General features: G+C 60.7%; 5 protein-coding genes across 16 annotated transcripts; 3 read left to right on the top strand and 2 right to left on the bottom strand.

Moving 5' to 3' along the window:
• Positions 1-211: 211 nt before the first annotated feature.
• RHOT2 (ras homolog family member T2) lies at positions 212-6,193 on the top strand. Of its 5 annotated transcripts, none has more exons than XM_036021131.1 (19): positions 212-366; positions 478-536; positions 628-709; positions 799-842; positions 1,813-1,866; positions 2,387-2,439; positions 2,513-2,621; positions 2,864-2,965; positions 3,040-3,138; positions 3,271-3,379; positions 3,468-3,588; positions 3,870-3,954; positions 4,043-4,185; positions 4,267-4,367; positions 4,452-4,582; positions 4,693-4,779; positions 4,897-5,019; positions 5,135-5,341; positions 5,653-6,193. In XM_036021131.1, the coding sequence occupies exons 1-19, from the start codon at positions 330-332 to the stop codon at positions 5,857-5,859; spliced, it is 1,953 nt and encodes a 650-aa protein (XP_035877024.1). In that variant the 5' UTR covers positions 212-329; the 3' UTR covers positions 5,860-6,193. The 5 variants fall into 5 exon arrangements, with proteins under 5 accessions (XP_035877024.1, XP_035877025.1, XP_028376711.1 ...); XM_028520910.2 differs by having other exon boundaries at positions 213-366; positions 5,135-5,337; XM_036021132.1 differs by lacking the exon at positions 1,813-1,866.
• A 121-nt stretch (positions 6,194-6,314) lies between these two features.
• Positions 6,315-10,245, top strand: RHBDL1 (rhomboid like 1). 5 transcript variants are annotated; one of them, XM_028531537.2, is made up of 8 exons: positions 6,315-7,774; positions 8,257-8,415; positions 8,613-8,837; positions 8,907-9,055; positions 9,159-9,271; positions 9,347-9,447; positions 9,522-9,582; positions 9,676-10,245. In XM_028531537.2, the coding sequence occupies exons 1-8, from the start codon at positions 7,736-7,738 to the stop codon at positions 9,945-9,947; spliced, it is 1,119 nt and encodes a 372-aa protein (XP_028387338.1). In that variant the 5' UTR covers positions 6,315-7,735; the 3' UTR covers positions 9,948-10,245. The 5 variants fall into 5 exon arrangements, with proteins under 5 accessions (XP_028387338.1, XP_028387353.1, XP_028387330.1 ...); XM_028531552.2 differs by having other exon boundaries at positions 8,257-8,431; XM_028531529.2 differs by having other exon boundaries at positions 8,254-8,415.
• Positions 10,246-11,754: 1,509 nt separating this feature from the next.
• STUB1 (STIP1 homology and U-box containing protein 1) lies at positions 11,755-14,196 on the top strand. The gene is made up of 7 exons (XM_028510110.2): positions 11,755-12,067; positions 12,572-12,770; positions 12,857-13,022; positions 13,230-13,317; positions 13,458-13,514; positions 13,610-13,726; positions 13,798-14,196. Exons 1-7 carry the CDS (start codon positions 11,909-11,911, stop codon positions 13,921-13,923), a joined length of 912 nt encoding a protein of 303 aa, XP_028365911.1. The 5' UTR covers positions 11,755-11,908; the 3' UTR covers positions 13,924-14,196.
• JMJD8 (jumonji domain containing 8) lies at positions 13,093-16,020 on the bottom strand. Of its 2 annotated transcripts, none has more exons than XM_028510113.2 (9): positions 15,750-16,014; positions 15,574-15,672; positions 15,321-15,369; positions 15,142-15,238; positions 14,987-15,055; positions 14,771-14,890; positions 14,618-14,685; positions 14,405-14,539; positions 13,093-14,326 (listed from the first exon to the last, which is right to left on the bottom strand). In XM_028510113.2, exons 1-9 carry the CDS (start codon positions 15,863-15,865, stop codon positions 14,246-14,248), a joined length of 834 nt encoding a protein of 277 aa, XP_028365914.2. In that variant the 5' UTR covers positions 15,866-16,014; the 3' UTR covers positions 13,093-14,245. The 2 variants fall into 2 exon arrangements, with proteins under 2 accessions (XP_028365914.2, XP_035877030.1); XM_036021137.1 differs by having other exon boundaries at positions 13,898-14,326; positions 14,410-14,539; positions 15,750-16,020.
• Positions 16,021-16,090: 70 nt separating this feature from the next.
• WDR24 (WD repeat domain 24) lies at positions 16,091-21,820 on the bottom strand. 3 transcript variants are annotated; one of them, XM_028518638.2, is made up of 9 exons: positions 21,292-21,813; positions 20,453-20,935; positions 18,921-19,098; positions 18,097-18,769; positions 17,467-17,585; positions 17,268-17,389; positions 17,071-17,175; positions 16,650-16,990; positions 16,091-16,508 (listed from the first exon to the last, which is right to left on the bottom strand). In XM_028518638.2, exons 2-9 carry the CDS (start codon positions 20,931-20,933, stop codon positions 16,155-16,157), a joined length of 2,373 nt encoding a protein of 790 aa, XP_028374439.1. In that variant the 5' UTR covers positions 20,934-20,935; positions 21,292-21,813; the 3' UTR covers positions 16,091-16,154. The 3 variants fall into 3 exon arrangements, with proteins under 3 accessions (XP_028374439.1, XP_035877021.1, XP_035877022.1); XM_036021128.1 differs by having other exon boundaries at positions 16,155-16,508; positions 21,252-21,820; XM_036021129.1 differs by lacking the exons at positions 20,453-20,935; positions 21,292-21,813 and adding an exon at positions 19,913-19,994 and having other exon boundaries at positions 16,155-16,508.
• Positions 21,821-21,854: the final 34 nt, after the last annotated feature.

The following is a 21,854-nucleotide window of genomic DNA, read 5'->3' as shown; positions in this document are numbered from 1 at the left end:
GAACTGAGGCCCTGGCCTGTCCACCTGCAAGGGCTATCCTGCCCCTTGGGCTAGTCCTGGTCCAGCGGAAAGCTGCTAAAGCAGCATGGCACCCCATTCCACCGCTCCGCCCTTCTGTCCCGTGCGGTGCCAGCAGTTCCCGGCATGCCCACACAGCGGCGCCACCGCGTAGCCCAGCCGCTCTGGCCCTGTAAACTCGCTAGTGCTTAGTGCGGCGTCTGGAAGAGGCCGGAAGTGCGGGCTGGGGAGAGCGTGGGCAAAGAACCCGAAGCGGGCTCCGCGGGAGTCGGGCTGGGGCAGGGGTCCAGCTGCAGGTTTTGCGGGCTGCTATGAAGCGGGACGTGCGCATCCTGCTGCTGGGCGAGGGTAGGCGCTGGGGGCGGGACTGCGTGAGGGTAGGCACCGGGAGCGGGGCTGGGCCTAGCCTGTGGGGGTGCCGCGACCTTGGCTGTGGCGCTGACCTGTTACCCCGCGCAGCCCAGGTGGGGAAGACGTCCCTGATCCTGTCGCTGGTGAGCGAGGAGTTCCCCGAAGAGGTGAGGATGGTGGTACTCAGCGCTCCTCTTGTGGTTGCGCAGAGGAAGGGGCGGACTTCCTTGGACCACCCTCACGGCTGGTCTGCTTCAGGTCCCACCCCGAGCAGAAGAGATCACAATTCCCGCAGACGTCACCCCAGAGAAGGTGCCCACTCACATCGTGGATTCTTCAGGTAGAGCCCCCCGCTCCCCGCCCCAGGGTTCTGCCCAGCAGCCGCATTTCGGGCAGGAGGGCTGCAGTGTCATCTCTTCTTCCGTCCAGAAGCTGAGCAGACGGTGGAGGAACTCCAGGATGAGATTCATAAGGTACAGAGTGTGCTGAGGTCTCAGGAAAAGGGGGAGGGATGGGTTTAGTACTTATGCCCTGGGGGTGGTCTGCTGCCTAGGTCTGATCCTGCTTCTCTCTCTGTGGGATTGGATTAAATTGCTCAGGGCTCTGCAGCCTCGATAACTCTTCTGTCTCAGTACTGAGTCTTTGGGGTTCCTGTGATGCACCCTGCTGGGAGCTGGGGAGAAGGGGACCATCCCTCCCTCCTGCCCCCGCGGCTGGCCAACCCCACAGCTCTCTCCACCCAGCATTTATTCTTTCAGTGGACACTGGGGAACAGATCTCATTATCCTTCAGAGTGACCCCTTGAGCAGTTATGTGCCCCGGCCACCTACCTGCCCCCCCCTTTGTAGTGCAGTTCACCGTCCTGGGCTTTGGGCCACAGTGCCATGGCCAGGGCTGCAGGCTGCACAGCCCCTGTTCACCTGTCACCAGGAGGACATGTGCCTGAGCAAGACCCTGGGAGGAAGCTGCACCTGCAGCCTTGCCCGGTTCCTCTGCAGCTTCTACTGTGTCCAAAGGGTGCCACTGGGCCAGGGTTTAGGCCACAGCTACTGAGGAGCAGCCTTCTTGCCACCATTGCCTGTTATGCTGTTGTCCTCTTCATCTTCTCTGGCCACAGTGACGTAGAAGTAGAAGATCAAGACTAGAGCTGGTGTGCCAAGTTTTGGGGGTGGCTGTGTCTGTCCTGAGCCCTTTAGGGGACTCATGGACCAAAGTTGCAGTGCCGGGACCTGGAAGTGAGCAGGGAAGGGCTTGTGTGAACTTTGCACAGCAGACCACCAGTCCCAGAGACATGGCCAAGGAGCACTGGCTGAGGAGTACCAGTGAAAGATGGCTTCCTGGTCTCTGGGCCCGGCCCTGCCCTGCCCTGCCCTGCCTGTGAGTGCCGGGGTGGTGTGGACAGGAAGCCTCTGGTAATGCTGTGCCATGCTCCCTCCCCTGCAGGCAAACGTGGTGTGTGTGGTGTATGATGTGTCTAAGGAGGTCACCATCGAGAAGGTGAGCGAGAGTGGCTGTTTGTCCTGGGTCCCTGCCATTGGTGCCCAACTGGGTCATCTACTTGTCCCCAGCACAGACCCCAGACAGATGCCCACCTGATGCGGGCTCTGGGGTGACCCACCCACGGCCAGCCCCACCTCTAACTAGTGCTTCAAGGAGCCTCCTGGAGCCACTGTGGGTGCTGGGTGCTTGTGGCCAAGGCCCCACAGCTTCCCCGGGGAGCCCCCTGTGATCCCATCTTCCTGCAGAAAGTGCAGACAGCCACGAGTCTGAACCACTTAGGCTTGCAGAGGGGGCTATTCTGAGCTGCTGACCCCAGGTCCTTTTTGGATATTTGGGAATTGCTAGGATGAGATGAGGTCATATCTGTCAGCTGTGCTCTTCACCTGTTCTCAGTGGCTGTGACTTTGGCCCTCAGTGGGCCTCGACTTCCCTCCATCTCCCTTGGGTGGGCTTAAGTTCCATCAGGAGCTGTGGGCTGGGCAAGCCCCCTCACCTCATGCCAGCCCTTGCCTTTCAGATCCGAACCAAATGGATCCCACTGGTGAATGGAGGGACTGAGCAGGGCCCCAGGTAATGAGTAGGACCCAAGAGGACTGTTCTCCTCCAGCTCCCTCATCCTAGATGACCATGGGCCTCCCCACAGGGTCCCCATCATCCTGGTGGGCAACAAGTCAGACCTGCGGCCAGGAAGCTCCATGGAGGCTGTGCTGCCCATCATGAGCCAGTTCCCTGAGATCGAGACCTGTGTGGAGGTGAGCAGGCGTGCATGCAGGGCCGGGCAGGGGGCACTGTGGTGGAGAAGAGAAGGGGCAGCGCCAGGCTGCCCAGTGGGCACTCGGTGCTTGTGGCCTGGGACATTGGGACAGACAAGCTGTCTTTTTGAGGCCTTCCTTGGGGTGGGGGCCGCTGACCACCTCTGCCTGCATCTTTGTTGGGGCTCCTTTGAGTCCCCAGGCATCGGGCACCTCTCTGAGTCTGTCCTGGTGGTTCCCAGTGCTCAGCCAAGAATCTGAGGAACATCTCGGAGCTGTTCTACTATGCCCAGAAGGCCGTGCTGCACCCCACAGCTCCGCTTTATGACCCTGAGACCAAGCAGGTGGGTAGCTGACGAGGATGGGGGTGGCTAACGGGTGGAAGTGAGGGGAGGTGCTGAGCTGGCTGTCCCCACAGTTGAGGCCTGCGTGCACCCAGGCCCTCACGCGCATCTTCAGGCTCTCAGACCAGGATCTGGACCAGGCGCTCAGTGATGAGGAGCTCAACACTTTCCAGGTGGGGCCCCCATCCACCTCCTGGTGGAGCCCACTCTTCTTGGGCTGCAGCCAGGCTCCATGACATTAATGACCAGGCCAGGCAGTCAATGGCACGGCTGGCTGACTAACAGCAACCTTGTCTTGGAGGCAGAAGTCCTGTTTTGGGCACCCCCTGGCCCCGCAGGCCCTAGAGGATGTGAAGATGGTGGTGCGCAAGCATGTGGCAGGAGGCGTGCGGGACGACCGGCTGACCCTGGACGGTGAGGCCTGGGACCCTGCCTGTCCCCCCGGTGTGGGGAGGGGCTTGGGTAGCACCCACTGCCACCCTTTCTGCCCCTTTCTGAGCAGGCTTTCTCTTCCTGAATACGCTCTTCATCCAGCGTGGCCGCCACGAGACCACGTGGACCATCCTGCGGCGCTTTGGCTATGGCGACACGCTCGAGCTGTCCGCTGACTACCTCTCCCCTCCGTGAGTGGTGGAGGGGGCTCTTCTTGTCTGATGGTGCCAGGGTGGGGATGGAGCCCGTGCTCGGGCAGAGGATGGCCTGTGGGCAGGCAAACTTGGACTCATGCTGAGCCGGTGGGCCCTGGCCCCAACCGTGTTCCTGCCTGCTTCTTTGCTGTGGTGTTCAGCCAAAGGAGAGGGATGGATGCAGAAACCTTGGGGGTTCAGTCCAGCTTGTATGGGGGTCCAGTCGCACAGGTGGGAGGTGTGTGGAGCGCGACGGCAACCCCACGGCAACCCCACAGGCTCCACGTGCCCCCTGGCTGCAGCACGGAGCTCAACCACTTTGGCTACCAGTTTGTGCAGAGGGTGTTTGAGAAGTATGACCAGGTGAGGGCGCTGTCACCCTGCTGTGCTACTTGTCCTGGTTTCCCATCCTGGCTCCCAGCCATTGTCACCACAGACCCTCTGCCTGCAGGACCATGATGGTGCCCTCTCCCCGGAGGAGCTGGAGGGCCTGTTCAGTGTGTTCCCAGCAGCCCCCTGGGGCCCTCAGCTCCTGCAAGAGGTCCCAACCAAAGCAGGCCGTCTGCCCTTGCACGGGTACCTCTGCAAGTGGACGTAAGCGCTGCCCCCACCTGCCCCCACGCGCCAAACAATGTCGCCCTCTCGTGATGCTGCTCCCCCCCCTTAACGCCCCAGCCTGGTGACTTACCTGGACGTCCGGCGCTGTCTGGAGCACCTTGGCTACCTGGGCTACCCCACCCTCTGCAAGCAGGACTCCCAGGCCCATGCCATCACAGGTGGGCGCCCACCCTCACAGTGTCCTGGCCCAGCTCCTCCCTGGCAGCCCCTCACTCTCATTTATCCTTTCCACCCTCCCACAGTCACCCGTGAGAAGTGGCTGGACCAGGAGAAGGGACAGACGCAGAGGAACGTCCTCCTTTGCAAGGTGGTGGGGGCCCGCGGAGTGGGCAAGTCTGCCTTCCTGCAGGCCTTCCTCGGCCGTGGCCTAGTGGTGAGCTTCACTGTCTGCTGGGTGAGGGGCCCCAGCTCCTATCTGGGGTCTCTCAGGTTAGGGGCTTGGGCAGCATTGGGGCCGGTGAGCTTAGGTAACTCCCTCCTCAGCATCAGGACCCCAGGCAGCTCCACAGGCCGCCTGCCATCTACGCTGTCAACACGGTGCAGGCCAACGGGCAGGAGAAGTACCTCATAGTGAGTGCTGGGGTGGGGGTCTCTGGGGTGGACCCCAGGTACATGTGGGCAGGTCTGTCCCGGTGCAGCCTGGGGAATGGAGCCCCGGGCTTGCCCCTGAGGCCACCCTTTGTCCAGCTGTGTGAGATGGATGCAGACAGCCTGCTGTCTTCTGCTACTGATGCCGCCTGTGATGTCGCCTGCTTGATGTTTGATGGTAGTGATCTCCAGTCCTTTGCGCTCTGCACCCACATCTACAAGGCAAGCCCCCGCCTACCCCAGGGTCCCCTGGACAGAGCGGCTATGGGTGGGGGTCCCCCAGCACCTCACATTGCCTGCCTCAGGACTGTGCCTCATGTGGCCTCTCCCCCCATAGCGCCATTACATGGATGGGCAGACCCCCTGCCTCTTCGTTTCCTCCAAGGCTGACCTGCCTGAGGGTGTCTCACTGCCTGGCCTGTCTCCAGCTGAGTTCTGCCGCAGGCACCGGCTGCCTGCCCCTACTGTGTTCTCTTGTGCCAGCCCAGGAGAGCCCAACACAGCCATCTTCACCCAGCTTGCTACCATGGCCGCCTTCCCGTGGGTACCAGCACCACAGCCCCTGTGGTGGGAGGCCTGTCCCAGGGCACTGACGGTCTCCGGCACCAGGAGAGGGGAATGGTTGGGGAGTCGGCCAGGGTTGCAGGGTGGGCCCGGGTCAGGTGCTGATGCTGTAGCGGGGCCCTCTGGGGCCTGGTCTCACTGGCTGCCCCATGGTTCTGCCCGCTGGCCGCTGACAGGGAGCAGCTCTGTGGATCTCTGTGACCTTCCAGGAGGTGAGGGGTGAGGGGGTATAGCAGCAGGCATCGAGGCAGCACCCTGAGTGTGTCTCCAGCCAGCGCCTCTCTCCTGCAGGTGCCTGGTCCATGGGGAGCTGCACCCCACCTCCTTCTGGCTCCGGCTGACACTGGGGGCTGTCGGGGCTGCTGTTGCTGCCGTCCTCAGCTTTTCACTCTACAGGGTCCTGGTGAAGAGCCGATGAGGCCCTGGTACCCTGCAGCCTGGTCTCAGGGCCCCAGGATGCTGCCGTCAGGCCACCTTGAGGCGTTTCCTTCCGTCTAAATGTTGCTTCTGAGGGCAGACTGCCCACTGCCGAGCCCCACTGGTGGGCTCCCAGGTGCTTTTGTGGGCGTGGTGTTGCAGAGACTGTGGGGTGAGGAAGCCAGTGACCCAGACCTGAATTCTCAGAGCTCCACCCTTCATGGTCCCAGGCAGCCAGTGGGTATGAGGGGGGTTAGAGAGCAGAGCACTGAGCCAAAGGAGGTGTGGGCAGGAAGTGGCTGGACTATTGTGCTGGTCCCTCCCCCGCCACTGGAAGACTGGTCCAGGGCTGCACCCCTTGCGGAAGATGTGAGGTTGGATTTCCTGATTAAACTTAAGTCTTTTCCATCTTGGACCATACTTTCTGAAGGCGGCTTTTCTTCAATCATGTCCTTTATCTTGGCGTGGACATCACCCCCACAGCCCCCCTCCAGGTCCCATATGAGGTCCACCTGTGGCCCAGCTGCAGCCTGGGAGCCTCCACACCAAGGTCCATGCTTTCCTGGGGCCCTGATTCCTGAGGGCCTCCTGATGCCTGCCTCTTCCCCAAGCCCCAGCATCTACCCTGGCGGCCTGCCTGAGCTGGGGGGAGGATCCGGGATTCTGACGTGTGCCAAAACGCCCTGCTCCCCGTGTGTGGGGTGTCTGCTGGTGTGGAGGAGCTGCCCCGTCCTCCTCACACTGACCAGAGGCCTCAATCACACTGGCTGGGGTCAGCAAGAGGCCCCAGCCTAAGAAGAGAGGGACAAAACCCTTCTTGGTGAGGAAGGGGTCCTACTTGGGGTTATGTTTCAGCATCTGTCCCAGGAGCTTGCTTTGCTAGTGTTGTGGGGCCTGGAGCAGAGACAGCCCATAGTGGACCTGGGTGGAAAACCCTGGCTATGCAGATAGGTGCCCCTCCTGCCATTGGTCATTCCCTGCAGGACAGCTCCTTCCACACGAGGGTCTTTCCTGGAGCTACTGGAAACAGCACCTAAAGTGCTGTTTCCTAGAGGTGGGGGTGGGGCTACATACCCTATAGGGGTGAAAGGTCTGGGGTCAGACTTTTGAAGTACCTCCAACGTCCTACCATCTTCACAGCTACTGAGGTGTTCTTGCTCTTTGGGCCTTTATCCTTCTGAGGCCTAGCTGCCAGGATTAATGGCTCCGTGGTTCTGGGCTTTAGAGTAGCCGGTGTAAGGGTTGCTGTGGTAACATCCCTAGTCTGTAACCTCTGTTGAAGGGGGTCTACCTGCTTACCCCAGGAAATATGGCCCCTTTCTATCTCAGCTGCAGCCTTGCCCCTTGGGGGCTCTGCCCCAATACCCAAGGTTCTGCCTGGGCCCCACAGTGCCCTCCTGGGGCTGCAGCCCCCACTGTCACTGGCCAGCGCTGTGGCTGCAGGAGCTTTCTCTGCCCTTGGCTGATTGCCCTGTTGGCCTTGGCATCCATAGGTGGGGCCCTGGCGCCTTTTAGGCTGCCCTACTGCGGATGGACCAGCATGTGTGGCAGGCAGGGGCTTCCCCAAAGAGAGGGCGTGGGTGCTGAAGCCTCAACTCCAGGAGAAGGGCGTGCGCAGGAGGGGCTTGCGTGCCGCCTGTGGCTGTTTCCCAGCTGCTGTCCCTTCGGGAGGAGCAGCTATGCCGCCAGGGAGGGAGTCAGGGTTGGGGGAACTGGGATGCGGTGAGTAGGCGAGGGGTACAAGGCGCTGTGGCTAATCTGTCCCCATCCTGGGAGTGCGTCTATCCGCGTGCAGGGCACGCCTGTGTTTCGGCCACGCGTGCGGCAGGGGCGGGCGGCTCCGTGACGCGGCACCAGGCGGAGCGGGCGGAGCGCACGGGCCGGGGCGGAGCGGAGTCATCCGCAGAGCAGCCCCTCCCGGCCGTGGCCGTCGACCCCGGCCCCCGGCCCCGGCTCTATGGACAGAAGCTCGCTGCTGCAGCTTATTCAGGAGCAGGTGCGTTGGGGAAGAGGGGCGCCGGCACCGCCCCTGCCGCGCCCCTCCGTCACTGGGTTCGGCTGAGCAAACGGATCTCGCAGAGCCCCAGCCCAGCCCCCCACTCGTGTCCACTCCTCAAACCCCTTCTTGCATGACCTTGGCCCGCAGCCTGAGCCCCCCCCCCCCCCCAACCAGGAGAGGGTGAGCCAGGCCAGGGGGCCTGGGGAGGAGCAGGAGGGAGGGCGACTGTTCTCAGACCATAGCCCTACCCTGTCAGGATGGGCAGGGCTAAAATGAGGTAGGGAGCCCACTGGAGGCTTGGGACCCAGGCACCAGTTCCCTGGCAGCTCCTAGAACCATGTGGGCACAGGGATCTAGCCCAAGGGTGTTGGGAGACTGCTTCTTCCAGCTGGCCTGCCACAGCCCTTAGGTCTGTGGGCTCGGTCCACCCTCAGGCCTTGGCCAGCGCCACCTCCCACCCCCCACCCCCACCCCAGCAGCTGGACCCTGAGAACACAGGCTTCATCGGTGCGGACACCTTCACTGGCTTGGTGCACAGCCATGAGCTGCCCCTGGATCCAGCCAAGCTGGACATGCTGGTGGCCCTGGCCCAGAGCAACGAGCGGGGCCAGGTCTGCTACCAGGAGCTGGTGGACCTGGTCAGTGCTACAGTGGGTAGGCAGCAGGGTGGGGGCCCAGGACTTGGCCAGCATAGTGCCTTGGCTGGAGTTGGGTGGGCAGGTGGCTCCTCTTCCCTCCCCTTCCCATGGGGTGGGGCCTCACACCCTGTGAGGAGCTGGGCAGAGCAGGCGGGCATGGAGGTCATGAGGGTGGTACAATGTCCCCCGCCCCCCAGATCAGCAGCAAGCGTTCCAGCAGTTTTAAACGGGCCATCGCCAATGGACAGCGGGCACTGCCCCAGGATGGGATGCTAGATGAGCCAGGCCTGGGTGTCTATAAGCGGTTTGTGCGCTACGTGGCCTATGAGATCTTGCCCCGAGAGGTGGACCGCCATTGGTACTTCTATCGGCACCGCAGCTGCCCACCACCTGTGTTTATGGCCTCGGTCACCCTGGCCCAGGTGAGCCTGCCTGCCTGTCCGCCACCCACATCCCTGGCCTGGCCCAGTCCTAAAGTCATTTTCTCTTAGATCATCGTGTTCCTGTGCTATGGGGCCCGCCTCAACAAGTGGGTGCTGCAGACCTACCACCCTGAGTACATGAAGAGCCCCCTCGTATACCATCCTGGCCACCGTGCCCGGGCCTGGCGCTTCCTCACCTACATGTTCATGCACGTCGGGTGAGTGAGGGCCCACTTCTGGCACCCAGACTTAGAAGTGGCTGTGGCTGGGGGCCTGATGGCTGTTCCCACCCCTCATACCCATTTGCCCCCACATGGCCAGGCTGGAGCAGCTGGGGTTCAACGCACTCCTACAGCTAATGATTGGGGTGCCCCTGGAGATGGTGCACGGCCTGCTCCGCATCAGCCTGCTCTACCTGGCTGGCGTGCTGGCAGGTGAGGCAGGCTCATAGCCCCTGGCCACCTCACTGACAGGCCTCACCCTCATAGCTGCCCCCTTGCTTCACACAGGTTCCCTGACTGTCTCCATTACTGACATGCGGGCCCCTGTGGTGGGGGGCTCTGGCGGAGTCTACGCCCTGTGCTCTGCACACCTGGCCAACGTCGTCATGGTAATGAGACAGCCTGGGTGGGTGTGGGAGGGGCCCACGAGGCTAGCCTCATGGCCTGTCTCATGCCCCATCAGAACTGGGCTGGGATGAGGTGTCCCTACAAGCTGCTGAGAATGGTGCTGGCCCTGGTGTGCAGTAAGTAGGGGCAAAGAGTGTCAGGGCAGGGGGATGGAGGGAGGGCTGAGCCCAGGGCCAGGGCACCTCCCTATGTGCCAACTCCCTCTGCAGTGAGCTCCGAGGTGGGCCGGGCTGTGTGGCTGCGCTTCTCCCCACCACTGCCTGCCTCGGGCCCACAGCCCAGCTTCATGGCGCACCTGGCTGGTGCAGTGGTGGGGGTCAGCATGGGCCTGACCATCCTGCGCAGCTATGAGGAGCGCCTCCGGGACCAGTGCGGCTGGTGGGTGGTACTGCTTGCCTATGGCACCTTCCTGCTCTTCGCCATCTTCTGGAACATCTTCGCCTATGACCTGTTGGGTGCCCACATCCCCCCACCACCTTGAGGGGTTCCTGGGGGCCTCATGGGCTAGGGCATGGCCTGCATGTCCACCTTCTGTGAATGTACATCTCAAGACTGCTTCTCCATGAGGGCAGATGGCCCCTGTGGCCTGCTGAGTCCAGGCCAAGCCTTACACCAGCTCTGGCCCCCCTGCCAGGCCTGGGTGGGGGTTAGGACTGCTGGGCCAGGCCGGGCAGTGGAGGTCCCAAGGGTGGCCTCAGAGGTGACCCTATCCTGGCCTTTCCCCCCCAGGACTTGCAGTCTGAGCCTTTTTGGAGAATAAATAAATATTTTACACAGCACCAAGTGGCTGTATCGGGCCTCTGGGGGCTGGTCTGGCCTACCCCCTAACTCACCGAGCAGACTATGAGGGCTCTTCTCTTCGTGTGGGCAGCCTGGATTCCTCCTTGCTCCTCTGCACCTGTATGAGGTGTGTCTGTGTGGGAGGTGGGAGCCCCTGGGGAGGGGCTGTGAACCTTATAGTTGAGTGAGTCCAGCAAGCTTTTACTGAGCTCTGACAGTCACATGGCAGGTAAGCAGGCCACCGCCAAGTTCAGTTGGCCTGGGTCCTGCACTTCTTGGCTAGCCTGGTATTCTCAGGGGTTGCTGGGCTAGGGCTGAGGTCAGGGAACAGGTTGAGGCACAGCTTCTGCCCCACAGCCCAGGTCCATCATGCTGTTGCCACTTGGTGAGGGGTCCACAACCCTAATGTGCTGCCTAGGGAAGAGCACAGGGAGTTTGGGGCTCGGGGCACTGGCCACCCTGCCCTGCAGGACAGATCTGCACATTCCACCCTGACTGGAGTCCTGGATGCCCTCCTGGCCCACCAACAGCCCCCTCGCCTCAGCTCTGGTCTATGGCATGCCCTGCGCCTGGCCCAGGTACCAACAGGTAGTACCTGAGAGTATACTGCAGGGCTGGCAGGCCTGGCACTGCCGCATCAGACATGAAGGCTGCTGGAAGAAGTGAAGGACCAGCACTCAGACCCCGCCAGTATCAGAACCACTTCAGTGTGGGGTGCCATTCCCAGTGACCCTCTGTGTTACCGACATGGTCATTGGTTCGTATCACAACAACACTAACATGTTCCACCCGCCACGTCCATGTAATCAGCTCTCCTCACTGAGGCCCCCCTGCAGCAGACTTGGGTTAGGTGGGTGGTCACTGGTAGTGGACTTCAACAGGGGGGACTACCCCACAAGCAAGGAACCACCCCCCAGGCGAAAGCCCCACCCCATGGCGCAAGGGGCCGCCCCCAACGCCAGGGGGCGGGTCAGCCGGCCGAGGTCCCGCCCCCTATGTGGAAATCCCTCACCGCCAGCTTCCAAGCCAGCAGCCGTTTCAGCTCGTCTGGTGTCACGTGCTTCTCTGCGCTCAGCCCTCGATGGCTTCTTGCAAATCCTCTCGATACCTGTGGTAGGGCAGTGATGGTAGGCTGAGCAACGGGGACTACCCGCCTTACCGAAGCCCCCACCACCCTACTGTACGCCCAGGGCTTCCAGTTACTACTGGGGGCCGTGCTAGTCCACACCACCTGCCTGCGGCCTGCCAGACTGGCTGCCTAACCACTCTGGCCCTCTCGGGCGGGGCCTTGGGTGGGCGTGGGAGGTAGCGGGGCGTAGGTGGGGCGGGCTTCTGGAAGGACACCTCCCTAATGTGAGGGGCGGACCTGCCAGGGTAGCCCTGGGAGCTGCTCCAGACTTCCGACATCGTGGTTAGTGTTGTCCCACCCCAGAAGCTCGTCAGCCCCGCCCCGCAGAGCGTGGGGCGCAAGCGTGGCCTCGCCCACCTGCTCCTGTCGGTCCGTCGCGCTTACTCCGCCCCACGCGGCCGGAAGTTCCGGTGGCGGGTCGCTGGACCGGGCCCGAGCGGATCGCGGGCTCGGGCTGCGAGCTTGTGCTGCGGGCGCAGGACAGGCCAGGAGCGGAGTCTGGGAGCGGAGCCCAGGCTGTGCCGCGCGGCGCCATGAAGGGCAAAGAGGAGAAGGAGGGCGGCGCGCGGCTGGGCGCCGCTGGTGGAAGCCCGGAGAAGAGCCCGAGTGCGCAGGAGCTCAAGGAGCAGGGCAACCGGCTCTTCGTGGGCCGCAAGTATCCGGAGGCGGCGGCCTGCTACGGCCGCGCCATCGTGAGTGTACCCCTGCCGGGGGAGGGAACCGGCGTCAGGGCCAGGGGAGGGGGGTGGGGCCTGCCCAGCCACACTCGTAGAACCTTCGGAGGGTTTTGGCTTCAACGGGGAAGGGCGCTTGGGCTCTCAGGACTCAGTGATGGTCTTGTCTCAAGGATTCCGAGGCCGCAATTCTTAAACCTAGTGCTGGTTGCTGGAGAATTACGACGGGTGGGAGCTTAAGGGCCCCTGAGGCCGGCGGAGCCAGGGAGGCCCAGGTCCAAAAGCTGATCTTCACAAGTTTGGGAAACTTACCTTTGCAAAACTTACTAGAGTCGAGAGGGCACAGGCAGGTATCAGGGCCAGACACCGTCCTCCACCCATTCTCAGGGTTCAGAGCCTCTGAAGCTATAAAATCCCTTAATGTCTTGACTCCAACTGTGGACCCCAAGCCAGGACAGGGCCTGGGACAGAGGTGGCAGGTGAGTTCATTTCTCATGCTGACTGGCCTGCCTTGGCACCCAGACCCGGAATCCCCTGGTGGCAGTATATTACACCAACCGGGCCCTGTGCTACCTGAAGATGCAACAGCACGAGCAGGCCCTGGCTGACTGCCGGCGTGCCCTGGAGCTGGATGGGCAGTCTGTGAAGGCACACTTCTTCCTGGGGCAATGCCAGCTGGAGATGGAGAGCTACGATGAGGCAATTGCCAACCTGCAGCGAGGTAGGCCTACAAGCTGACTGGTTATTGGGGTACCTGGGACCAGACAGGTAGACTGGCCAGGTGACCTGAAGCTTCTGTTCCCCCAGCCTACAATCTAGCTAAGGAGCAGCGGCTCAACTTTGGGGATGACATCCCCAGTGCTCTGCGCATTGCCAAGAAGAAGCGCTGGAATAGCATTGAGGAACGGCGCATCCACCAGGAGAACGAGCTGCACTCCTACCTCACGCGACTCATCGTGGCCGAGCGTGAGAGGTGGGTTGTGGTGACAGCCTCTAGGAACAATACCCCCCCACTCCCACCAAGTCACCACTTTAAGTCATGAATGAATGCAAGTGTTTATTGAAGGCCAACCCTGGTGAACAAGAGGCAGGGGAACAAAGTTTGAACAAGCTTGAGGTTGGGGTGGAGTCTGACCTTTCATGGCCAGACCTCCCTGACCAGCTCCTGGTCAACCTCCAGGGAACTGGAAGAGTGTCAGCGGAACCACGACGGTGATGAGGATGATGGCCACATCCGGGCCCAGCAGGCCTGCATCGAGGCCAAGCACGTGAGGGTGCCCCAGCCCATGTGTGGGTCTATGTGTTTGCGTGCACGAGACATGAGGGTGTCCCTGGCTTCTGTTGGGTCTGTGACTGGGGAAGGGAGACAGGATGTCTGGCCCATGCATGGCTGCTTGGTTCTTTGCAGGACAAGTACTTAGCAGACATGGACGAGCTCTTCTCCCAGGTAGATGAGAAGAGAAAGGTGAGTTGTCTGTTCTCTGGGCCTGGGGCCTACAAGCAGTAGGAACTGGAGTGGTGTCCCGTTCCTGATTCCTGTCCTCACCCCATGTAATACAGAAGCGAGATATCCCTGACTATCTGTGTGGCAAAATCAGCTTTGAGTTGATGCGGGAGCCATGCATCACACCTAGCGGCATCACCTATGACCGAAAGGACATTGAGGAGCACCTGCAGGTGAGGGCACATGGGCGCTGGGGGCAGGGCCTGGGCCCACCAAGCACCTTCTGACCCTGTTGTCACTGCAGCGTGTGGGCCACTTTGACCCTGTGACCCGGAGCCCTCTGACCCAGGAACAGCTCATCCCCAACCTGGCCATGAAAGAGGTCATCGATGCGTTCATCTCTGAGAATGGCTGGGTGGAGGACTACTGAGGCAGGGCAAGTGGGAGGGCCAATCGTCCCACATTGCCTGGCACCCTGGCCTGGGAGAGCCTCGGGGCAGGAGCCCCCAGCCCCTGTACACATTGTGTACCTGGATCCCTGCTCTGGTGTCCCTATCCTGTCTTCCATCAGTTCTGCTGGTAGGCTATGAGTGCTCCCCCCCTCCCCCCATCTTCTTTCTGGGCCGGAAATAGTAGGCCAGGGTGGTTTGGGCTGAGGCTGCTGCTGCCACCACTGTCCCAGTAATAAAACCTGTGAGCAGTTTAGGGGTGTGTGCTGGTGTGCGATTGTGCTCGCCAGCTGCCCGCTCTGGCTAGCTGAGAAAGGTAGAGATGAAAACACTGGTGTCGAGGTTGAATGTGGCATGCCACCATCGGTCAGGGAAATACAGAACCTGGATGGGGTGGGGCACGGGGATTAGTGGGGGGTCCTCAGTCCGACTCAGGCTGACTCCCTCCTGCCAGCCACTGACCTCACCAGCCTGGACGGTGCACTCCAAGGGCCGTGTAGATGGTGTCAGGGTGGGGTAGGTATCCTGCAGCCAGGCCAGAGTTGTCTTGTTGGGGTGGAACTCAGGTGTCTTCTCAGGGGGATACAGGAACCAGCGCTAAGGGCGGGAGCAGCAAGGTTACTCTTTGGGTTGTGGCTAGTGAGCCCCAAGTCTCAGCTACCACCCTGGGCTGACCTTGCGACCGTAGATCACTTCTGAGAAGCCAGGCCCATGCCAGTGGAAGGGCACACCAGAGCCAGTTCCTATGGGGTCATTTATGAGCAGCTGGTGACAAAACCTCAAGTGCAAGACCCGTCCCCCAAACCCCTTGGTCCTAAAAGCACCCACCTGCGATCCCAAAGCTGTAAGCAGGAGTGGTACCCAGCAGACTGAATGGGGGTGGAATGTAGTGCCGAAAAAGTGATGCCCATTCAGTGAAATTGTTGTCCCCAAAGAAGTACAGGGTGTCTGCCAGAAAGAACACAGGAGGGTGCAGGGATCCTGGCACCTGAGCACTCCCAAGTGCCTCCTTTCCACCCTACTACCACCAATCCAACTGCTCACCATTGCCCAGGGAGTTGGGATCCTGGGGGTGCAGCAGCTGCCCCACATACTCCTGGAAGAGTACGTCCACTGTGAGAAAAGGGCTGGTCAGGACTGACCGATGCTGCCTTTAGGAAGCTGGTCAGCAGGCTAGGCAGGGAGGTGGGGCAGCTCACCTTTCTGGTAGGAGTAGGTATTGGCAGTGCTCAGGCGCACGACATTGTTCCCAAATGAGGCCAGCAGCCTTTCGCGGGAGCACAGAGCCCGGAACCTCTGCAGGCAAGTGGGGGAAAGAAGACTTAAGCACCCAACTCCACGGGGGGTGAAATTTGGCCAGAGGGTAACAAGCACTCACTGAGTTGTCCGTGAGTCCCAGCAGAATGACAGGTCTGGAGAAGGCGTAGCTAGAAGAAAGGGCAGAATCACGGTCGGGTCTCACCCACTGCCGCCCCCACGTAGTCACTTGAAGAGGAGGTCATCGGGAGGTGGCCTCGGGAAGAGCCAATAGGCGGCAGGCAAACAGTGTGCCAGCATCGACTCAGGGTGACGGATCTCCTCGACAGGTTTTCGGGCTTGGGAGGTGTGGGTGTGTGGGAAGGCTTACGTACTGCTGAATGAACTCGGCATAGCTGAGGTCGGCCCGTCGCTCTATTGTGCAATGCTCTTCTTCCGCCACGGCTGCCGGCGCCCCGGATCCACGCTGCTGCCTGTGGGTATAGCCAGTCAACGACCCGGGCCATCCGGCGGTGCTTCCCCTCCCCCGGTTGCCCGGCGCCGCGCTCACCACCCTCCGTCGTTCTCGTTTGCGGGATCGAGCTGGGCAGGAGCCTGCAGCATCCAGAGCATGAGCAGCAAGAGAGGACGCACCTTGGGCGCCATGAGCCCCTCGCAGCGAGGCATGACGGGAGCCCCGTTGTTATGGCAACAGCCCGGGCACTGGTACGACTCCCGGAACCCGCCTCATTTGGCCCGCCTACTAAGGCGGAATTTCCGGAAAGCAAAGCAAAGATGAGGCAGATGCTAGTGACTTCTGCCAGTTCTCATGGGTACACTGCCCCCCACCCACCAGTGATTACTGGGTAACCTGTGGCGCTACCGACAGGGTGACAGGCGGCTTCATACTGTGGCTCCATTTCCTTTATTTGGTTCACAAGCCCCAGCCTCTCCCCTCCCCCACAGGACGAGTGGATCAGGAGTACTCGCACAGGTGGCCACAACCAGCCGGGCAGTGGGAGCTGCCCTCCAGCCACTTCATGATGTGCTGCAGGTGCCCCCCGTGACTGCAGCCCTGGCACCACACAAACAAACCCTTAACTACGTGGTGGCAGACTGCACACATGCTGGCACATCGGTGGCACCTGTCACACACCCAGCCACGACTGCTCATGGGTCGCTTGCAGTGGCTGCAGTTGACATGCAGGGTGGTGGAGGCCTGGTTGAGGCAGCTGATGGAGCGGCTGGTACTGAGCTTGACTACCTGGTTGGACACGTTCCAAAGGCAGAAGCGCTGCAGCAGGTCGATGTAGGACGTGTACCAGTGCTCCTGGTGGTGCAAGGAAGGGAGGAGGGAGACGGGGGGGGGGGGGGGGGGGGCAGGGTTGTGGGCACACTGAGGCATTTCACCCCAGCGTGCTGGGTGCAAACACAAGTGTGCAGGGAGACCGTCCCCCGCCCAATCACCAACCTGGGTCTGCTCATCGATGTCTTTGCGGACACGTTCACCCAGCACGATGAGCACAGATACGGCCATCTGCACGTCACCTTGCTCAGCATAAAAGCGTAGCATGTCACACACTAGGGCGCTGAAGAAGTCAGGTGGCAGGCGGCTGTCGTAGAGTGCGTGTGAGACAGAGATAAGCGAGAAAGAGGAGTCCATAGGTGCCAAGGAGGCCACATCTGCCTCACTACCGCTCACGTGGGGCGAGTCAGCCTTGTCCTGTAGGTGTTCAGGGCCTGGTGGCGTGTCTACAATCTCATGGCGCAGGGGGAAGGCCTCTTGGGGCAGCACGTACTCAGGCTCCTCAGCTGCGAAGCAGGGGCCAGTAAGGCAAGGTATGAGCCTCTGGTCCTGCCTCCCAGCTCTGCCCCTCCCAGCCCCGACTCACTGTGTGCATGTTCTGGATCCAGCAGATACAACTCGTCCTCCTCGCCCTCTACATCGCCCAGGAGGTAGTCGGCAGGCACATCACTGCCCTCGGTCTCCTCATTATCTGCCAGGGGAGGGAGGGATTCCCACTGCCGGCTTGCTCTGGGATGCCCCAGCCCCACTCCCAGCAATGTCCTGTGCTGCCCTCCAGCCTACCCTCATTGGTGATGAGTGTGGCTGAGGAATCGAGCAGCACCGTGTCGCTCCGTGTGTCACCCTTGCTGCGGTCAAGCCGGGTCTCACTACCCAGTCCTTGGGCCATATCCTTCAGATTGAAACTGGGGGCAGGGAGGGCTGATGGGTGGGTAGGCTCCAGCAGCCCCACCCTCTGAGAGAGCCGCCACCAGGGATCTACCTGTTAATCAGTGGCAGGCCACAGGAGCTGCCCTTGCCCACACTGTGGTTGAGATTGGTAGTAGACACCAGGCCAGGGCTACAGTAGATGATCCGTAGCATGGTCCACGTCTGCGCCACCTAGGGGTGGACACCAGTCACTCACAAGGTCCATGGGCCCTATTGCCCCATGCAGGTCCCCACCCTGGATGGAACCAAAACTCTCAGCATTCAGTCGCCCCAATGACCCAATGTCCTGGCCCACCCCAGGTAGGGAAACCAAGGCCTATGGGAATGATAAAAAAAAATCCCAGCCCCTATCTTGCAGGGCACAGAGGGAAGCAGATGTGGGAGCTGGCCAATATCAAAATGAGCCTGGGGTCCCAGGGAGAAAATGACAGAGTGGACCTTGGGAAGTCCAAAGCTAGGATGGGGGCTTAAGCCCTCTGATGCCCCAGACCTGTATCCCCAGGGTGGCACTGGTGTCTGCCTGGCTCTGCAGTCTTAAGTACCCTCAGTTATCAGTTATTGGGGTGGTTGAGGGTCAGCGGACTGAACTTGGGACAGCGTCTAGGTGCAGCAGTTGGAAAAGCCCCCTGACCTTGACCCAAGGCCATGGCTCTTGGGCCCACCTCAGCCCAGCCCCACCTACCTGGTTTCGGCCCAGCTCCCGAGCCACTTTGGAATTGTGGTCACAGAGCTCAGCCAGTGGCCTGCCAGCCAGGGCGTAACGCTCAGCAGTGTCCACAAACCAGCTCATGCTGCCACCGCCAGGCTCTGTCTCAAAGACGCTGAGGGCACTGGAGGCGAGCCCCGCAAAGGGCTCAGCAGCATCCAGTTTGCGCTTGAAGAAGATGGGGTGGCGCCGATCACCAGCATAGGGTTTGCGCCCAGACTCAGTGGCCACTAGGCTCTCCTTGGCGGCAAAGGCCAGGTCTCCAAAGAGGCCATAACAGAGGCCCTCAGGGTTGGCACGCTCAACAGGCTGGCTGGCATCACGGAACAGGTGCTGGCACAGTGTGCTGTCCTTGGAGCCAGAGAGCAGGAAGGAGGAGTCATGTGGATGGCGCCAGGCGATGCCTGTTGTGACGTCTCGGTGCTCCTCAAACATGGCTGCAGGCACAAAGGGCCTGCGCACGTCCCACACGTAGATGTTGTGGTCTACCATCATAGAGCACGTGGCCAGGTGGTGGCGGCATTCAGGCCGCCATTTGACTCTGGCCACTGAGGCAATGGTTTGCACACAGTGCACCTCCTTGGCACGTTGCGTGGTCATGTCCCAGACCTTCACCATCTTGTCACGCCCACCTGTGGCCAGCCAGCCCCTATGGAAGGCCCATGAAGCCCTCAGTTTCCTCTCCTAGGATGAGATGGCTCCCCGACTCTCTGGCTCACAGGAGTTGAGGCAGTGAGAGAGCCCCTCCGTGAGCACCACCCATCCCGCCCTGCTGCCCCTGCCTTTAGCGCACCCCATACCTGTCCTCGGGGTGCCAGTCACAGCAGAAGACAGGCCCATTGTGGGCTGTGAACATCCTCTCACAACGGTCAGGGCGCCGAATGTCCCAGAGCTGCACATTGCCATTCTCAAAGGTGGAGGCAAAGGTGAAGTAGTCCCGAATGCTGAACTGGACGTCCCGCACACTCTCAGACTGGCCTGTGGGCAGAACGTCAATGGAGAGAGAAGATGAGGGGGACAGCCCACTGGGCATTCCAGGAGGGAGAGTGGCCAAAAAGGGGTCCTTGGAGCGGCTGTGGACCCTCCAAGAGGAGAGGCCTCACAGACACAACAGCCTGGGCTGGGGAGCAGGACACCAGACATTGAGTGGTTTCTTTTTAAAAATATATTTTAATTTTATTTTATTTTAGAGAAGGGAAGGGAGGGAGAAAGAGAGGCCGAGGAATATTGATGTGATTGGCTGCCTTATGCAAATGTCCCACCCAGGAACAGAGCATGGAGCCTGCAACCCAGACATGTGCCCTGACCAGGAATCAAACTGGCGACCTCTCAGCTTGCAGGACCTCGCTCAACCAACTAATCCATGCCAGCCAGGGCCAGACATCTGGTAGTTTCTGACACAAACTCCTGGACCTTGCTTTTTCCTGGATTCTTCCTCTGATGTCAGTCCTTGCACGAAGCTGGGGCCCAGCCTCAGGACTGGCTATCAGAGCACTGGGTGAACAGGAGCCTCACTGGGCCGCCTGTCTACACTCCATAAGTGGTACTGAGGACCCCAAAGGAGGCAGAGATGAGGGTACCCTAGCTTCTTCCCAGTCCCTCCACCTTGAGCTGGAGCTCCCGGTCAACTCCAGAGGACTGGAAGCTTTGAGGATCCATATTCACCCCCATAAACTGCCAAACCAAGAGCCTTTGAGAGCAGTGTCCTGCTTTACCCCAGCACAGGTAGCTCGGGGTCTGTCTTAAGAGACCTCCACCCTCAATTCTCCAAGGCCTCTGCCCTGTGCTTCACTTGGTTCCATCAAGGTGGATAAGGGAGAACTGTCTCAATACCACTGCCAGGGAGCTGGGCATTCTGGGAAAAGAACCATGGCGGGGATCAGGCAGTGCACCCCACCTCCTCTGCATCCCTGGGCTGAGGACCTTGGAAATCCCAGAGGACTTCCTGCAATGAGGCAGCCTGGAGCTCTGAGGTAAGGGAAGAGGCAGTGAAACACCATCTGCTCAACCACCCACGTTGGCTGTGGGCTTGCTCTGGCTCTGTCCTCTTCCTTATCCCATTCGTAGCCTCAACTCCTGCTGGCCCTTTGGGTGCATGAGAACTGCAGCCACACTTCAGCTACTGTTCACACTTCAACCAGGTCAGCCTCGGTCCCTCCCCTGTTGTTCCTCGACCCTCTCTTTCAGTCTCAGCTCAGCTGGTTCGTCCTCCAGGTAGCCCCCTGGGAGCACATCTGAGTGCCTTTGATGCTTGCAGCACTTCTTAACCTCCTGCACATGCCAGCCACCTTCAAAGACTCACACCTGCCCAACCCGCCTCTGAGGGCCTCACCCGAGAAGGTGCTGACAGAGTCCTTTCTGCGGAGGTCGAAGCACTTCATGAAGCCATCCTGGGAGCCACTAAGCAGCACATGGGCCTCAGAGGGGTGGAAGCAGACTTTGTTCACTGTGCGCTTATGTTCTGTAAACAGCTGGTCCTGCTTGTTGCGGGACGGCCGGCCCAGGTTCCACGTGACTACCACACCATTGGTGGCCGCTGTGGCCAGCAGGTTCTCATCCATCTGGTGCCAGACAACATCAGCGCAGCTCAGATTGAGCGAAGGCTTGCGGCCCACACGCAGGTTCAACTTCTCCACAAACTGTTCTTCCTCAATGGCGTAGATCTTGAAGATGCTGCGGCCTGCCACAACCACCTGAGCCGCATCACGGCACACACTGATGGCGTTGGCTGGAGCGTCCAGGTGGCAGTGCATTGTATGGCCTGTCAGTGCACTGCTACCCAGGGCTGTGGTCACTCGGGACATCTTTTCCATGGCTGCACAGGTAATGGACACAGGAGGAGGTCAGTGAAGTTGGCTGGCCTGGTCACCATAAGGGCAGGGGGACTGTCAGTTCAAATCCTTCCCCCTGAATGGATACCCCAAAACTGCTTAGACCTGGGCTAGTCAGTCAGTCTGACAGGCAAGTCCCATTACCCTGGCCAGGCGGTCAGAAGGTGCTATAGCTGCCCTGAAGCTGGTAAGTCCCATGTCTGACTTGTGGGGAAGACCCTACATGGTCAGTCCCAGCCCAGCCCACCTTTCCATCCTCCACCCGCCCCTCCCCCAGTCAAATCTAGGCGGTCAGTGGACCTTCGATCAGTCAATCCCGACAGAGAAGTGAGGTGGTTACCACCATCCACGCAGTCGGCTGGAGTGTTCGGGGACGAAGCAGAAGGGCTAGGGAGGCCCGAAGGACAGGCGCAGGGGTCCCGGAGGGGCGTAAAGACCGAGCCGTTTAAGGAGCCTGAGGGGTCTGGCGCCGCTGGCTAGAAGTTGCGATGACCTGGGAGAGCGGCGGCAGCGGTAACACTGCCAGAGGAACCGAAGAGCCCTCTTCCTCTGCGGGCACCCAAACCATCTAGTAAAATTGCCCAGCCGAGCCGGAACCCACGCACCGGAAATAGCCTGTCTCTTTCCCGCCCATCGCCAGAAGTGGTCCTCTCTTGTCAGCTCCTCGCCGGAAGCCGGCTCCCACACAGCAACAGTTCCGGATCCGGGACCAGGCCCAGTGAAGGCAGAGGTTTGGTTCAGGGCTAAGGAGGAGGGGTTTCCCCAATTCTGCCTCGGTGGTTGGTCTTTTTTTTATCGCAGTGTTTATTACCGGTGCTCATCTTTTCCCCGTGGACTTTCAGCAAGTCCATGCATCACTAAACAAGTCCGGAATCCTTCCAATCGTCTCTATCTCCTTCCTCC

This window comes from Phyllostomus discolor, chromosome 3, assembly GCF_004126475.2.
Source record: "Phyllostomus discolor isolate MPI-MPIP mPhyDis1 chromosome 3, mPhyDis1.pri.v3, whole genome shotgun sequence".
Classification (NCBI taxonomy): domain Eukaryota; kingdom Metazoa; phylum Chordata; class Mammalia; order Chiroptera; family Phyllostomidae; genus Phyllostomus; species Phyllostomus discolor.
Note: the sequence above shows the minus strand (reverse complement) of the source record. Positions and strands in the feature narration are given on the sequence as shown.

Excerpts from the sequence above, each read along its gene's own strand:
- STUB1 (XM_028510110.2), top strand. The coding sequence starts at position 11,909 with ATGAAGGGCAAAGAGGAGAAGGAGGGCGGCGCGCGGCTGGGCGCCGCT. Across the intron at positions 12,068-12,571 it reads CCTGCTACGGCCGCGCCATC|ACCCGGAATCCCCTGGTGGC; the intron begins GTGAGTGTACCC and ends CTTGGCACCCAG. Across the intron at positions 13,023-13,229 it reads ATCGTGGCCGAGCGTGAGAG|GGAACTGGAAGAGTGTCAGC; the intron begins GTGGGTTGTGGT and ends GTCAACCTCCAG.
- WDR24 (XM_036021128.1), bottom strand. The coding sequence starts at position 20,933 with ATGGAAAAGATGTCCCGAGTGACCACAGCCCTGGGTAGCAGTGCACTG. Across the intron at positions 18,770-18,920 it reads GACTGGCACCCCGAGGACAG|GGGCTGGCTGGCCACAGGTG; the intron begins GTATGGGGTGCG and ends GGCCTTCCATAG. Across the intron at positions 17,586-18,096 it reads GGGAGCTGGGCCGAAACCAG|GTGGCGCAGACGTGGACCAT; the intron begins GTAGGTGGGGCT and ends GTCCACCCCTAG.
- JMJD8 (XM_028510113.2), bottom strand. The coding sequence starts at position 15,865 with ATGCCTCGCTGCGAGGGGCTCATGGCGCCCAAGGTGCGTCCTCTCTTG. Across the intron at positions 14,686-14,770 it reads TTACAGCTTTGGGATCGCAG|GAACTGGCTCTGGTGTGCCC; the intron begins GTGGGTGCTTTT and ends ATGACCCCATAG. Across the intron at positions 14,540-14,617 it reads AAGTGATCTACGGTCGCAAG|CGCTGGTTCCTGTATCCCCC; the intron begins GTCAGCCCAGGG and ends TCCCGCCCTTAG.
- RHOT2 (XM_036021131.1), top strand. The coding sequence starts at position 330 with ATGAAGCGGGACGTGCGCATCCTGCTGCTGGGCGAGG. Across the intron at positions 843-1,812 it reads TCCAGGATGAGATTCATAAG|GCAAACGTGGTGTGTGTGGT; the intron begins GTACAGAGTGTG and ends CCTCCCCTGCAG. Across the intron at positions 4,368-4,451 it reads CCAGGCCCATGCCATCACAG|TCACCCGTGAGAAGTGGCTG; the intron begins GTGGGCGCCCAC and ends ACCCTCCCACAG.
- RHBDL1 (XM_028531529.2), top strand. The coding sequence starts at position 7,736 with ATGGACAGAAGCTCGCTGCTGCAGCTTATTCAGGAGCAG. Across the intron at positions 9,056-9,158 it reads TACATGTTCATGCACGTCGG|GCTGGAGCAGCTGGGGTTCA; the intron begins GTGAGTGAGGGC and ends CCACATGGCCAG. Across the intron at positions 9,448-9,521 it reads ACCTGGCCAACGTCGTCATG|AACTGGGCTGGGATGAGGTG; the intron begins GTAATGAGACAG and ends ATGCCCCATCAG.